At 38.3% G+C, this 14,678-nt stretch overlaps 1 protein-coding gene across 1 annotated transcript; it reads left to right on the top strand.

Moving 5' to 3' along the window:
• The first annotated feature begins 10,550 nt into the window (after nucleotides 1-10,550).
• On the top strand, nucleotides 10,551-10,823 carry LOC129688476 (non-histone chromosomal protein HMG-17-like). The gene has a single exon (XM_055623321.1). It carries the CDS (start codon nucleotides 10,551-10,553, stop codon nucleotides 10,821-10,823), a length of 273 nt encoding a protein of 90 aa, XP_055479296.1.
• Nucleotides 10,824-14,678: the final 3,855 nt, after the last annotated feature.

Here is a 14,678-nt window from a genome sequence, read left to right as displayed (position 1 = left end):
CTCTCCAAGAATATTACAGCTGAAAACAGAACCTGGAGGGAATATCTTTTTCTTACACTTTTGCCAGGTTAAATGAACAGTTAAATAAATGTAATTAATTTTTTTTTTTTTTTTTTGCAGAGCAAGACAATCCACTAGTACAACTCACATGCTGTATATGTGTACGTGTTTATGTGTTAATTCCCAGTGTGTAATCTGTTATTAACAAGTTAGCCAGGCAGGTAATATCACATAGTAATGGCATATCAATGTATATCATTATATTCTTTATGATAAAGAATACTCACCGACATGGGAGATGAATTTGTCTTATAGCAATGAAAAATCTCAGTTTAAATAATTAGACATCTATAGATATTTTTGAGATCTTCATTATAGGCAGGAATCTCTGTAAATGTCAGAAAATTAATTTAGCTAGTTATAATGCTCATCAGTCCCAGCATAAAGAAGACTAAAGTGAGAAAGAATTGTCTTGATTATGAGGCTAGCCTCGGCAACCCAATTGTCTTACTGTCATTCTGAGATAAAGAGTGTAGAGCCTGTCTAAAAAAAAAAAAGAAATTGAACAAACAACAACAACAAAAAAAAACCCACACAAATTAAGAAAAGCCAAGTTAGTATGAGATAATGTAGCATTTGCAATGGGATGTGAGAGCAGTGTAGAGACAGTTGGGGTAAATATCATCAAAGAACTATCTTATTCACCTTGTTCTTCAGTCAGGAAAATGAGGCCCCACTTTTGATGATAATTCCCAAATCTTGCTCAGCCAGCATAAATTTATATCATCATTTCAAGGCTTAGATACTTCTTCTAATTTTCTTGACAATTGGACATCTAAAATTCTTTTGCATTAAACTGTATGTTTGCCCTTGAATTCAGGACTGAAAGTTGTGCTTTTAGATTTTGCTCAATATTTCTAATTATTTTTTACGATGAGAAACAAGGTAATAAGTGGGCATGTTAGTCAACTCTGATATTGACCAGAAAGGTTTTTTATGCAAACTTGTTATTCATGACATAAAAAAATGTGTGAGTCTGTCTATCCCTGTCTCAGTGTGTGTCTCTGTGTGTAAGTGTGCATGCTTTTCTGTGTGTGTATTTCTGTGTGCGCATCTGTGTGTCTATCTGTGTGTTGCTATGTGTCTCTTTCTGTATCTCTCTGCCTGTCTTTTTGTCTTTCTATCTCTGTGTGAGTGTGTGTCTCTGTGTATGTGTGTATTCCCTCTGTGTTTCTCTGTCTCTCTGTGCTTGTGTGTGTGTGGGTGATTAGACTTCCCACAGAGGGTAGCATTTTAAGGAGATATGGTAGTGCTTAAAGTGTCAACAGCTAAGCAGGGAAGCTGAGCTGCCCGTCTTTTGCACACTCCTTCAGCATCACTGCCATTTCTTTCTGTCTCTATTGATTAAAATATTATTTATTATTTTATACTTTGCAGCCCAAAAACCTTTCCAAATTTTTTATTAATTTTATCCTCTACTTCTCTCAAGGTTCATTTTTTAAATGTATTTTTTATTTATTATAATTTATTCACTTTGTATCCCAGCTGTAGCTTCCTCCCTCAGCCCCTCCCAATCCTGACCTCCCTCTCTCTTCTTCTCCCATGCCCCTCCCCCAGTCCACAGATAGGGGAGGTCCTCATCCTCTTCCATCTGACCCTAGCCTATCAGGTCTCATCAGGACTGGCTGAGTTCATGTCAGAGACAGTCCCTCTTCCCCTTACTAGTGAACTCACTTGGAGAATGAGCTGTCATGGGCTACATCTGTTCAATCTAGGTTATTTCCATGCATCATCTTTGGTTGGAGTACCAATCTCACAAAAGACCCCTGGGCCCAGATTTCATGGTCCTGTTACTCTCCTTGTGGAGCTCCTGTTCCCTCCAGGTCTTTCTATCTTCCCCTTTCTTTCATAAGATTCCTTGAATGCTGCCCAAAGTTTGGCTATGAGACTCAGCATCTGCTTTGATACCCGGCTGCATAGAGTCGGAGGCCTTCTGTGGTAGGTTTCTGTTCTGTTCTTTTTTATCTCCCTCTGTCCATCCCATTTGTCTTTCTGAGTGAGAACTGAGCATCTTCTTGCTCAACTTCTTTAAGAGTATAGATTTTAGTATGTTTATCCTACCTTATAGGTCTAGTATTCACTTATGTGAATACTAGACCTATAAGGTCTATACCTTATATAAGTGAGTATATACCATGTGTGTCTTTCTGCTTCTGGGATGCCTCACTCGGGATGATCTTTTCTAGATTCCACCATTTGCCTGCAATTTTCATGATTTCCTTGTTTTTAATTGCTGGGTATATTCCATTGTGTAAATGGACCATGATTTCTGTATCCATTCCTCAGTTGAGGGACATCTGGGTTGTTTTCAGATTCTGGCTATTATTAATAAAGCTCTTATGAACATGGTTGAGCAAATGTCCTTGTTGTATACTTGAGCGTGTTTTGAATATATGCCTAGAAGTGGTATAGCAGGATTTTGAGGTAGCACTATTCCTAATAGTCTGAGAAAGCGCCATATTAATTTCCAAAGTGATTTGTACAAGTTTACATTCTCACCAACAAAGGAATAGGGTTTCTCTTTCTCCACATACTCTCCAGCATGTGTTGTCACTTTAGATTTTGATCTTAACCATTCTGATGGGTGTAAGGTGAAATCTCAGGGTTGTTTTGATTGTATTTCCCTGATGACTAAGGATGTTGAGCATTTTTTTAAGTGTTTCGCTTCCATTTGATAGTCCTCTACTGAGATTTCTCTCTTTAGCTTTGTTCCTCATTTTTTTTAATTGGATTACTTGATTTGTTGCTGTTTAACTTCATGAGTTTTTTATATATACTGGATATTAGCTCTCTGTCAGATATAGGGTTAGTACAGATCCTTTCCTAATCTGTAGGCTGTCGTTTCATTCTGATGCCAGTGTTCTTTGCTTTACAGAAGCTTTTCAGTTTCATGAGGTCACTTTTATTTATTGTTGCTCTTAGAGCCTGTGCTGTTGGTGTTCTGTTTAGGAAGTTGTCTCCTATGCCTATGAGATCAAGGCTCCTCCCCTTGAGTGGAGGAGAAAATCTACTTCCTTATGTCTCCCTCTGACCTCCATAATTGCACTTTGTACTTCCTCACACAAATACACTTTTTTTCACATAAAACAAATCAATGTCATAAATTTTTGAATGAAACGATTGTAGACAAGGAGCTAAGATTAGGGTGGCAGGAAAACATTGGATGGTATGAAAATTTCAGGCAAAATAACAGTGACCCATGCTCAGGGACATACTTACTTGTTTTGTCAATGATGGTATGCTGATTGTCAATACACATCATAGTTTTTTCAGCTGTTACTGTGGGGAGAAATTCAGTATAGTATTATACAATGTTTCTTTCTTTGTATTATTTCTTATAATTAAATAAAATCTGAAAATTAAATATTTACAGCCATGAAATGTTCAGAAATCACTAAAATAGTATAACATTGGTTATAGTGTGAGATATGTTTTAAGTAGAAGAAGCTTAGAATAAAATATGGTCTGAAAGAAAAGGACTAGTTTAATAATGAAAGAATCAGCTAGGCTCAGTGGTACGTCCCAATAGTCTCATCATTGTCAAGGCAGAAGCAGAAGGTTTCCAAGTTTGAGGCTAGCCTGGACTACATGGTAAGTGCTTGTCACCCACAAGCAAAAGAGCAACAGAACACCCCAAATAGTGAGAGTATGTACATTTATCATCATCAATAGCTGCTGCTGGTATTTTTTTTTTCAGATTAGTCTGTTTTCATTAAAAGTTGTCCTACATTAGAACTTTTCAATGGGTGTGAAAACATTTTGACACCTCATTGCAGCAATGATCTAATTTTATTTGACATGCATTAATGAATGCTGTTAATTATATTATAAAAATCAAGTTGAGATGTGAGCCATCAGCCTCATCTCAAGTGTTTTGTTAGTATGAATTTTATGCTGTGTGTGTATACATTTTGCTTTAATGAGGTAAACAGTACTAATTTAGAAGACTGAAGAAGCATGTGCATACATATGCATAACATATTTAATACAACCCCAGCCAACATACCTTACCAACCAACCCACCCCCTTTGATCTCTTAATTACATTCTGCTTTGCAGAGAGGAAAGCAATTCTATTTGGCACCACATCAAATTTTGAACAACAGCCCTCAAACTCATGCAACCAAATATGTAGTGCCTACACTTCCCAGTTACTTTCATTAGTGTGCAATGAGAGAATGAATGTCTGAAAATTGCAGCTCTCTCTGAAAGCAATAATTTCCCATTAATTTCAGATGAGAACTTACTAACTCTGATGAGAAGTATACCACTGAGTTATTTCAACCTAAATCAAAATGAGGCTATGACATCAAAAGTTAGGGAGTTGGAAGAGTGGACTCAGAAATCTCTATAATCTTGAATCAAGTCATACACATTATAATCTATAATTTAAAACTACAGAAATCACATGATGGAGAGACCTAAACCTTTCTGTTTGTGTGTGGTATTATGTTTTCTCCCTCTGCTGGCCAACTACTACATCAGCAGTGAAATAAAAAAAAAAAAAAATTCCCTTCTAAACTAGAAATGTGTACTGAGAGGAAATGGCATAAATTATCTTATATATTTTTCTTACCTCTGGTACCTTCAAGCACTTCCTACACTCTCCTCTAAAATAAAAATTAATAACATTCTGCCCCCAGGAAAGACTAGTATTAGTAACATCTCCCTTGGTGTGATTTTAAGCCAATATGCCCCCTAGAAGAGTTGATTCAATTTCCCAGACATTTATTGAGCCTATATGTGTTGGAGGCTTTTCCAGTTGCTAGGCACATAAAAATGAATCAAGTAGTGTCCATGTCTTTTTCCCAGGAATCTACCGGCTATCAAGGAAGGGAAATCCATAAACAGTTAAAGTTGGTCATAAATGCTGCAAAAGAGAATTGTATAAATGTCAGAGAATTGAGGACAAAAAAAAAAAAAACACAAAAAATCACAAAAACAAGTGAATAGCCTGGAAATCCAAAGGACTGCAGGGAAATAAGGGGGCAGTCATGATTGTAAAATTAAAGGATTTGCTATATGCTCTTCATTGGGAAGGTGTTTCATTTGGGGGTGATAATGGCCAGGTGTCTGACATTTGTTGTTCAAATGGGTAGAGCAAAGGCCAGAGGATAAGCTTTAGCCAGAAATTCAAGAGCTACTTCTATGTGGCATTGGATAATTTTTTAGAACAATATAACTTACTAAATACTGAAAATTAGTTCTCACCCTCCCATGTAAGTACCAGGAATATAGAACTCCAATGCCTGAGTATCCAGAATCACCTATAATGATGCCTTAAGCCAAGCAGAAAAGCAATGATATTAAGCACTTCTGGGAAGTAATATTTTATTTAGCCAGAATCTATTACATTTGTGCAGCCTAAGATGACACAATTGACAGGTTAATTAATTTTTTTCATAAGGTAAACACTTTCATGCTTCCAGGTAGATAGTACTGCAGCATATCAAACCTCCCGACATTCGGTCACAGTTGTCTTTTCTTCTCTGAATGATGCTACTTGTAGAAATTAATGTTTGGGATGATAAATTTTGTTTTGGTAGCCAAGGGCACAAGATCTCCATTGTCCAAGCCCCCATGTTCTGTAGAAATGTTATCTAAAACCACACTTATAATTTTAGGTCCTTCAAAGCCTGGAGCTCAATAAATAAAAGCATCTCTATCCACATCTAGGGGGGTAAAACAGCCAACATGGTTGGATGGAGTCTTGTGAAACCTGTGTTGGTACTCTGTGCCACTGTCAGCTTCATTTTCTTCAACCCACATTTGTTTTGAAAACCTGAGATTTGTAATTGCTTCTTGACTTGACTTTTCTGGCTCAGTCCTTTCTCTCCCCTGCAGTTTTTAGCTGGATATAAAATGGAAATTGAAGAAGCTTTGCAAAGTACAGAGTGCCATGGGGCCATCAGTTTCTATTAATAGTATGCAATTTGCTTATATTTATAACCTATTTCTAATGTCTAGAAAAATAGTATAATGAGTTGGGATGGCTTTTAAATAAGATTGTTCTTTCAAAATGAGCGATTATTAAAATAGCGAGTCATCTCTGAGACTGATGGCAGTCAGAAAGGACATAAAATGGTGGATTTATTTTTTAGTGCTGATCATACAATATTTTTTAATATTTTTTATTTTTAAATAAATTTATACATTCACTTGTATCCCAGATGTAGTCCTCTCCCTCTTTCCCTCCCAATCTTCCCCTCCCTCTCTCATCTCCTCCCTGCTCCCTTCTGAGTCCACTGAGAGGGGATGTCCTCCTTTCCTTCCTTCTGGTCCTAGCTTATCAGGTATCTTCAGGATGGTTGCAATGTCCTTATCTGTGGAGGAGCAAGGTTGCTCCTCCCTCGGGATGGGGGGAGGGGAAATTCAATGAGCCAGACATTAAGAAACAATTGTCAGAAATAATTCCTGTCCCTCTTACTAGGGAACCCACTTGGATACTGAGCTACCATGGGCTATGTCTGAGCAGGGATTATATGTTATTTCCATGCATGGTCCTTGGTTGGAAAAACAGTCTCAAAGAAGACCCCTGTGCCCAAATATATTTGGACCTTATGGGGCTCCTGTCCCCTCTAGCTCATACTAACTCCGCTTCCTTCATATGATTCCCTACATTCTGCTGAAGTCTTGGTTATGGGTCTCAGCATCTGCTTTGATACACTGCTAGGTAGAGTCTTTCGGTGCATTTTATGATAGGCTACTGCCCTGTTACTTGTTTTCTCCTACTTCCACTGTCCATCTCCTTTGTCTTTCTAGGTGAGGATTAATCATCTTACCCCTGGTCCTCTTTCTTGTTTATCTTCTTTAGGTGTACATATTTTAGTATGTTCATCCTATCTCATGGGTCTAGTACCCACTTATAAGTGAGTACACCCATCAGAATAGCTAAGATCAAAAACTCAAGAGACAACGCATGCTTGAGAGGTTGTGGAGAAAGGGGAACCCTCCTTCATTGCTGGTGGGAATGTAAACTTGTACAAACATTATGGAAATCAATCTGGCGCTTTATCAGATAATCAGGTATACTGCTACCTCAAGATCCACCTATACCACTCCTAGGTATACCACTCATATATCCAAAAGATGTTCAAGTACACAACAAGGACATTTGCTCAACCATGTTTGTAGCAGTTTTATTCATAATAGCCAGAACCTGGAAACAACCCAGATGTCTATCAACGGAGGAATGGGTACAGAAATTGTGGTACTTTTACACAATGTAATACTATTCAGCAATTAAAAACAAGGTAATCATGAATTTTGCAGGCAAATGGCAGGATCTAGAAAAAAATCATCCTGAGTGAGATATCCTAGGAGCAGAAAATGGTGGATTTTTAAAGTTAATGATCGGAGGCCATAAAAAACGAGCAAAGGGCTAGAAGAATGGCTCAGCAGTTAGAAGCACTCTCGTTTTTCAGAGGACCGACGTTTTTTTCCAGCATTCATTTGGGCCAACTCACAATCTTCTGTCACTTTAGCTCAAGGAGGTGTAACAACTTTGACCTCCCTGTCACCTGTATTTAACACACACACACACACACACACACACACACACACACACAATTGAAAATGAAATAAATATTTTTAAAAATGAGTAAACCCACTCAAACGTGAACACGCATAAACTAACACACACATGCACACTCTCACACGGGCTTGCACACACCCACACAACTGAAAATCAAATAAATATTTTAAAAAATGACAAAAGTCAGGCCTCAAAGTAGCATTCGGAGAAACTAACACCCTTATCTGGCTAGTCAGAAGAGGAAAACTACCAAGATTAAGTAGGAACTGTCTTGGAGTGAGAGGGCACACTGGTGATTATATTTATCATGTGGATTAAAAAGAATACTGCGATGCTACAGCCGTTAATTTAAGCTTGTGCCCGCTAATGCTGAAACTGTTTTTTAAAACACAAAACTGAATGCTAAACCCAATCATTCAACCGAGTTTTCTTTTTCAGATTTCATTAAGCAATTGTCCTTTGTGTATTAATGACATTTAAGTTGCGTTATTTTTTCAATGTCTACTCCAGTTGATAGCTCTCAATAAGAAAGAGTTGTTTTCATGGTGTCTCTATGTTAATAAATAGCTTCATTTCTAGAATTAGATATCTGAACTCCAAATTTGCATTGTCTTTAATCTGATGGGGCCAAACTGTGTCTCCTGCTCTCTGATCTTTGGCTAACAGAATTTGTATTGCTGTCACATGGAAGCAGCAGCAGCCCACGGTGCAGTGAATATTCTCCAGTAGATTTGTGAAAAACAGGTTAAGAATTCCTCTCTAAATAAGACTTGCAACATGGATGTTTATGAGGGACTTGAGGAGACGAACGTTCCATAAAGTTGGTAGGTTGGTTGAAATCCTAACAGACATGCCAGATATTTCAAATAATGAAAAAGAAAATGAAGCAGGTAGATGGTATGACAAATATTATTTTATTAGGAGTCCAGTGACAACTTGATCAATAAGGATGGAGACACCAATATTTTATTGACAGAGTTAGCTTAGGTAAAAGGAATTCTCCAGGAAAGCTATGTGCTTGTGTCTGTAACAAAACAGGAAGTGGCATCATGACTTTATACCAGAGTAGCTGCCTATCCATGCACTGAGGCTTTGTGCATGGCTGAGAAGGAAAATGAGGCTTGAGCAGCAAAGCTGAGATGATTGTTTCTAAGCCTTTTAAGCATCTTTTCTTTCTTTTTCTCCATTTGACATCTTGAGTTCTCCAGCTGCCCAGTTTGAGCAGAAATGCTGTGATGGAAGTAGTCTCCAAGCCCAGCTGTGCTTCTGATAATTGCTAAACAGTTCCCAACCCCCCCTCTACTTCACTGCCCTGTTTTCTTCACTTATCTTTAATCAATATGTATGTTGACTAAAAACCCACATAGAGATACATAGTGGACATTCAACAATGTCCAGTGTCAGCACTTCCACTTAATAGGACAGAAGTCAACATCTCACTTATTTGAAACAAATCTAAAAATAAAAATTAAGATAATAAGAGCAGGAAAATTCATGAAATTGGTGGGATAGGGGCTTTGTTTTTTCTGAGAGCTTCGTAAGACAATAACCTAACTAGTCTCATTACTCAGTTTTTCTTACTCATGCAGTCTTCAGAGACTGACAGAGTGCCAACACACCAAACACATTTCCTCATGACTGGAGTTCTTCCTTGATCCTCATCATCTTAGACCTAACCTTTAACTTAAATGACGTGAAGCTCCCTCGGGTCGTGTCTAGCCTTAGCTCCTACTGCTAGGACTCATACCTTCTTCAACTGGTCAATTCTGCTCAGATTTTAATGCACACAGTTCTCCAGGCCTTGTCACACACTGTGTCTTTTAAATGTGCCTTTTCCTCATTATTTTATGACTCATTTGACCTTCTTCTCTCCTCTAATCCTGGATCTAACTGTCACACTCAAGTCAATAAATTATATTTGACTTTACTCACAAGTCCATTAGGCATTTATCTTTAAGATTAGAAAATAATGTTTCTGGAAGGTAGGTGCAGCTTGGTAGCTCATGAGGTTGTATGATTCTTAGGTTGATGTTTTTCTTTTGTTTATTTTAAAATAATAATAATTATTATAATTACATAATAATAATAATAATAATTTACTTTACATCCCAATTGGAGTTTCCACTCCCTTCTCTCTCCTAGTCACCCCTTCGCACTTGCTCACCCCTTATGCCCCCTTCCTTTCTCCTCAGAGAAGGGGAGACCTTCTCTGGTATACCTTGGCATTTCAAGTGGTTGTAGGACTGGACACATCTTTGTCTATAGAGGCTAGACAAAGCTGTCCAGTGAGGAGAACTGGATCCATAGGCAGGCAACAGAGTCAGAGGCAGCCCAGTGTAGGTGCACATAGATGTCAGTGAAGAAGATGACTCAACAAAGCCCTGTGCCAGGGAATTACCAACTTCGAGCATCTGCCACACCAGGCACATGCTCCTGTCCCTTGCACCTTTGCTCTTGGTATGTTGTGCTTTTCCCTGTGCTCTGTTACATTTCCTTATTTTAAATTGGTTTGAGTTGAATGATTCATACTTATGGGAAGAAGAAAAACACCCTTAAAGTGCTCTTGAGTCTGAAAAACAATGGAATAAATAAGGAGTAGATGCGAAAAGGGATTGTTTTGAGAATTCAGGACAACACCTACAATACAGCAGATCTTTAGCACAAGTATTCAACAGAAACACACAAACTAATGAAAATTCAGAATACATGTCATTATCCCAAATTATTTTTTTTCTTCTGTTTTAAAATAGATAGTTCTTCATGTGTAATGTATTTGGGGAAGCTGTGTATTTGTTAAACCTAGTTTTTTTTATAGTGATCTTCAGTTTAGCTAAAATTTTGATTTTTAACATATATGCCATCTATTAATTCTGACAAGCTTATTCAATTTAATGAGCTCAAATAAAAATATGATTTTCAACCCTCCACTTCCAGCACAGATGTCCCCCACCATTGCCATGCCCAAAAGAAAGGTGGAAGGGGATGCTACAGCAGATAAAGCCAAGCTGAAGGACGAGTCACAGAGACGATCTGCAAGATTGTCTGCTAGACCTACACCTCCAAAGCCACAACCCAAGCCTAAAAAGGCCCCTGCAAAGAAGGGAGAGAAGGTACCCAAGGGGCAGAAGGGGAAAGCTGCTGCTAGCAAGGACGCAAACGTTCCTGAGGAAAATGGAAAGGCAAAAACGGACCAGGCACACAAAGCTGAATATGCTGGAGATGCCAAGTGATGGGTGCATTTTTGATAACTCTGCACTTCTGGTGACTGTACAGTTTGAAATACTGTTTTTTGTGAAGTTTTAAAAATTGCAGAATTTGGTTTTACTTCTTTTTTTTTTTAAGCTATGTTTCTAGCACACGTTGTATGGGAGAAAGAAAACTAACAAATGTCTCCCAAGCTGGATTGATGATGGAAAACATTTTTCCCTGATAATTTTGAAAGATCCTGTCTGCTCTCAGAAGGGACGTTGCAGTGTTGACATATGTGGTCACCATGGCACAAAATGCCTTGTGGTATGGGAAAACTAAATTCATGTTTTTATCTCCTCCCCCTGTACATCAACATGGACTTAACCACCTTAAAACCAGAGACCTAACAGAACAGGAGTCTACCATTGAGGGCCTCTGAAACTCTACCAAGCAGTGTATCGAAGCAGATGCTGAGACTCATAATCAAATTTTGTGCAGAGTACAGGGAATCATATATAAGAAGAGGTAGTTAGTAAGACCTGGAGAGTACAGGAGCTCCACAAGGAGAGCAACAGAACCAAAATATCTGGGCCCAGGGGTCTCTTCTGAGACTGATACTCCAACCAAGGACCATTCATAGAGATAACCTAGAACCCCTGCTCAGATGTAGCCCATGGCAGCTCAGTATCCAAGTGGGTTCCCTAGTAAGGGGAAGAGGGACTGTCTCTGACATGAACTCAGTGGCTGGCTCTTTGACCACTCACCTTGAGGGAGGAACAGCCTTTCCAGGACACAGAAGAGGACACTGGAGCCAGTCCTGATGAGACCGGATAAGCTAGGGTCGGATGGAAGGGGAGTCAGACCTCCCCTATTGCTGGACTTGGAGAAGGGCATGGGAGAAGATGAGAGAGGGAGGGTAGGAGTAGAAAGGAATGAAGAGGGGGCTACTGCTGGGGTGCACAGTGAATAAAATGTAAGTCACGTAAAAAATTAATTAAAAAATAAATTCCTTTATTGAAAAAATAAAATAAAACCAGGGACCTATTGGAACCTGACCCCCAAAATTGGTTTTCCAGCCTATTGGGTAATCTGGACTTTACAGTGACAGACATCATTGAGTGTCCTCAGAAGAGTAGTGGTTCCTTTTACAAAAGATTGTGGATCTTCAGACTGATAATTCTGCCATTTTCATTTCATTTCCTGAAAGTCAGGTTTGGCTTGTGAAAAGTTGTTAAAAAATATCCTTAATGTGAAATGTCAAGTCTCACTCTCAGCTACTTCCCCTTTTTCAAAGCATTGAATGAAGACTTCGTTAGGTTTTATAGTGGTTTTCTGATTTTGATAGTCTATACAAGTAGGGAGTTTGGAAGTTCTTGTATTCTGTTAATGATTGTCTGCCCATGTCCTGCCTGAAATACCATGATTGTTTTGGGAAAGTATCTTTAATAAAGCTGAATATGTTAGGCTTGGAAAGATACAATTTCAAACCTAGAATGCATATGAGATATTAGGATATTCATGAAATCTTATTATGAGCTATATTCCAGGAAGATCTCAGAAATCAACATAAACAACATAAAAATTCCAAAGCATTTCCCCCAATAGAAAAAAGAAGTAAATCAGAAGCTACACAGAAGGAAATGGATGACACTAATGCCTACATTGATTGATAATAAATAATATGAAGGAGACTTGCATGGAATTTTTCAACAACCTCCTTTTCTCTTTTGTTGAAAATAGCATTTTTCTCTAAAATAGTTTATCCTGATCGCAATTTCCTCTCCCCCTACTTTTTCCAGTTCCTCCCTGCCTCACCATCAGGATGTAACCCATTTCTGTCCCTCAATAGGAAAAGAAACAAGCAAACAAAGGGCTCCTAAGGGATAATAGTAAAGCAAAATATAATATAACAATATAAAGCACAATCTAATATATCAGAATAGGAGCAAATCAAGCAAGCAAGCAAAAAGAGAAAAGAGAAAAACCCAAGAAAGGGCACATGAAACAGGTGTAAACCCAGAGATCCACTCTTTCACACACTCAGGAATCCCATAAAAACATTAAACTTAAAGTCACAATGTATAAGCAAAGGATCTGTAGCGTAAAAGAGAAAAAGTTATATAAAATAAAATGAAATAAAGTTTTGAGATGACATTATGAGACAAGGAACTTCCAAAAATGACCTTAAGTTTGTTTTCTTTTGGCCATCTACTCCTAGGCATGCAGACAGCGTTAATAATATCAGTTGCCTAGAGAAAGGGCATAAAGGAAGAAGAGGGAGAGTGGCTGAGACTGGGAGGACAGGAGGGAGGGGGCTCAGCAGAAATACAAAGTGAATAAATAGTAATAAATAAATATATACATAAAATTAAATTTTAAAAAGAGTATTTTGTTTCCCTAGTGAGACTCTCTTGGGAAGATTATTTTTTGTTTGCAAGTGGTCATCAGTTGGAGATAGCTTTTGGGTTAAGTATGGAGCATGCTTCCACTGCTCCTTCCAGCTCTAGGACCCCATCTGGTGGAGACCTGTGCAGGGCCTGTGCATGCTGCCTCTCTCTCTGAGAGTCTGTTTGTGTTTTGATCATGTTGATTTAGAGAGCTTTGTTTTCTTGGTGTTCTTAACACCCTCTACTTCTCATACTCTTTTGACCTTCTCTTCCCTTGGGTTCTCTGAGCTCTGGCGGGGGGGGGGGATTTGGTTGAGACAAATCATTTAGGTCTGAGTGTTCTAAGGTATCTCATTCTCAGTATAATGTTTGGCTACAGATCACTGTATTTATTCTCTTCTGCAGAAGGAATCTTCTCTGATAATGGCTGAGCAAGCACTGATCTATGAGTATAGCACAATATCATTAGGAGTTACTATATTGCTTATTTATTTGTTTATAGAACAATAACATTTGGTTTTATCCTGGTCACTGAGGTATCTAGTCTCAGGATCTTTGTCTCCCAAGCAGTGCCAGGAATGGGTTTCATCTCCTGACGTGGTCCTTCAGTCAATCAGGTTGGTTGGTTATTTCTGTGTGCTCTATGTCACAATTGCCCTAGCCTATCTCACGGGCAGCACATCATTGTAGATAAAAGGTTTGTAGAGGGCATGCTGTTTATTTTTTCTCTTTTGGTATCTTGCAGAGTATCAAAGACTGGTGTGTGAATGCAGAAGTGGAGACTCTATATAAGTGTCAGCTTGTCTTCTCCATGCTCAATGACATATGCCACTGTTATCTTCAGCAGTGGAGTCTTCCCATCAGTTTGTGGCAAACAGCTTATAGTGTTGTTTACAGATTCCCATGGGACAACTTTGGCCAAAAAATCCATGCAACCCAACTCCAGTACTAAAAGCTTCATTAGGTGACAAGAGATGTCCAGTTGGGGCTCTGACCCCTCATTATTTGGAAATTTTACTTAGATTGCCTTCATACATCTGTATATTTTATGAAATTTCTACTGTATTAGTGACTACTACCCTCATGTGGTCCTTAATTTTAGCTCTCTCTTATATTCTCTCTTGTCCCTCTGCTGTTTTGTTCATATAATGGCATCCTTTGTGATGCAGAAGCTTTTCATTTTCATAGGTCTCATTTATTACTTGTTGATCTGTGTTAACAATCCCTTTTTCTTCCTGTACCAATGAGTTCAAGAAAGTTCCACTTTCTCTTCTATCATATTCATTGTATCTGGTATTACGTTGAGCTCTTTCATCCATTCGGAGTTGAATTTGAAAAGGGTGGTTAAGTATGGATCTATTTGAATTATTCTGCATTCAGGCATTTGGTGTGATCAGTGTGTCAATGATGTTTTTTGTTTTTCCAGTGTGTATCCCTGGCTTCCTTATCAAAATCAGATGTTCAGAGGTATGTGGATTTATGTCTGATTCTTCAATTCAATTCCATTAT

The sequence above is a fragment of the Psammomys obesus genome, unplaced genomic scaffold, assembly GCF_907164565.1.
Source record: "Psammomys obesus unplaced genomic scaffold, mPsaObe1.curated_primary_1811, whole genome shotgun sequence".
In the NCBI taxonomy this organism is placed as follows: Eukaryota; Metazoa; Chordata; class Mammalia; order Rodentia; family Muridae; genus Psammomys; species Psammomys obesus.
The sequence above is the reverse complement of the archived record's forward strand: the minus strand, read 5'-3'. Positions and strand labels throughout refer to the sequence as shown.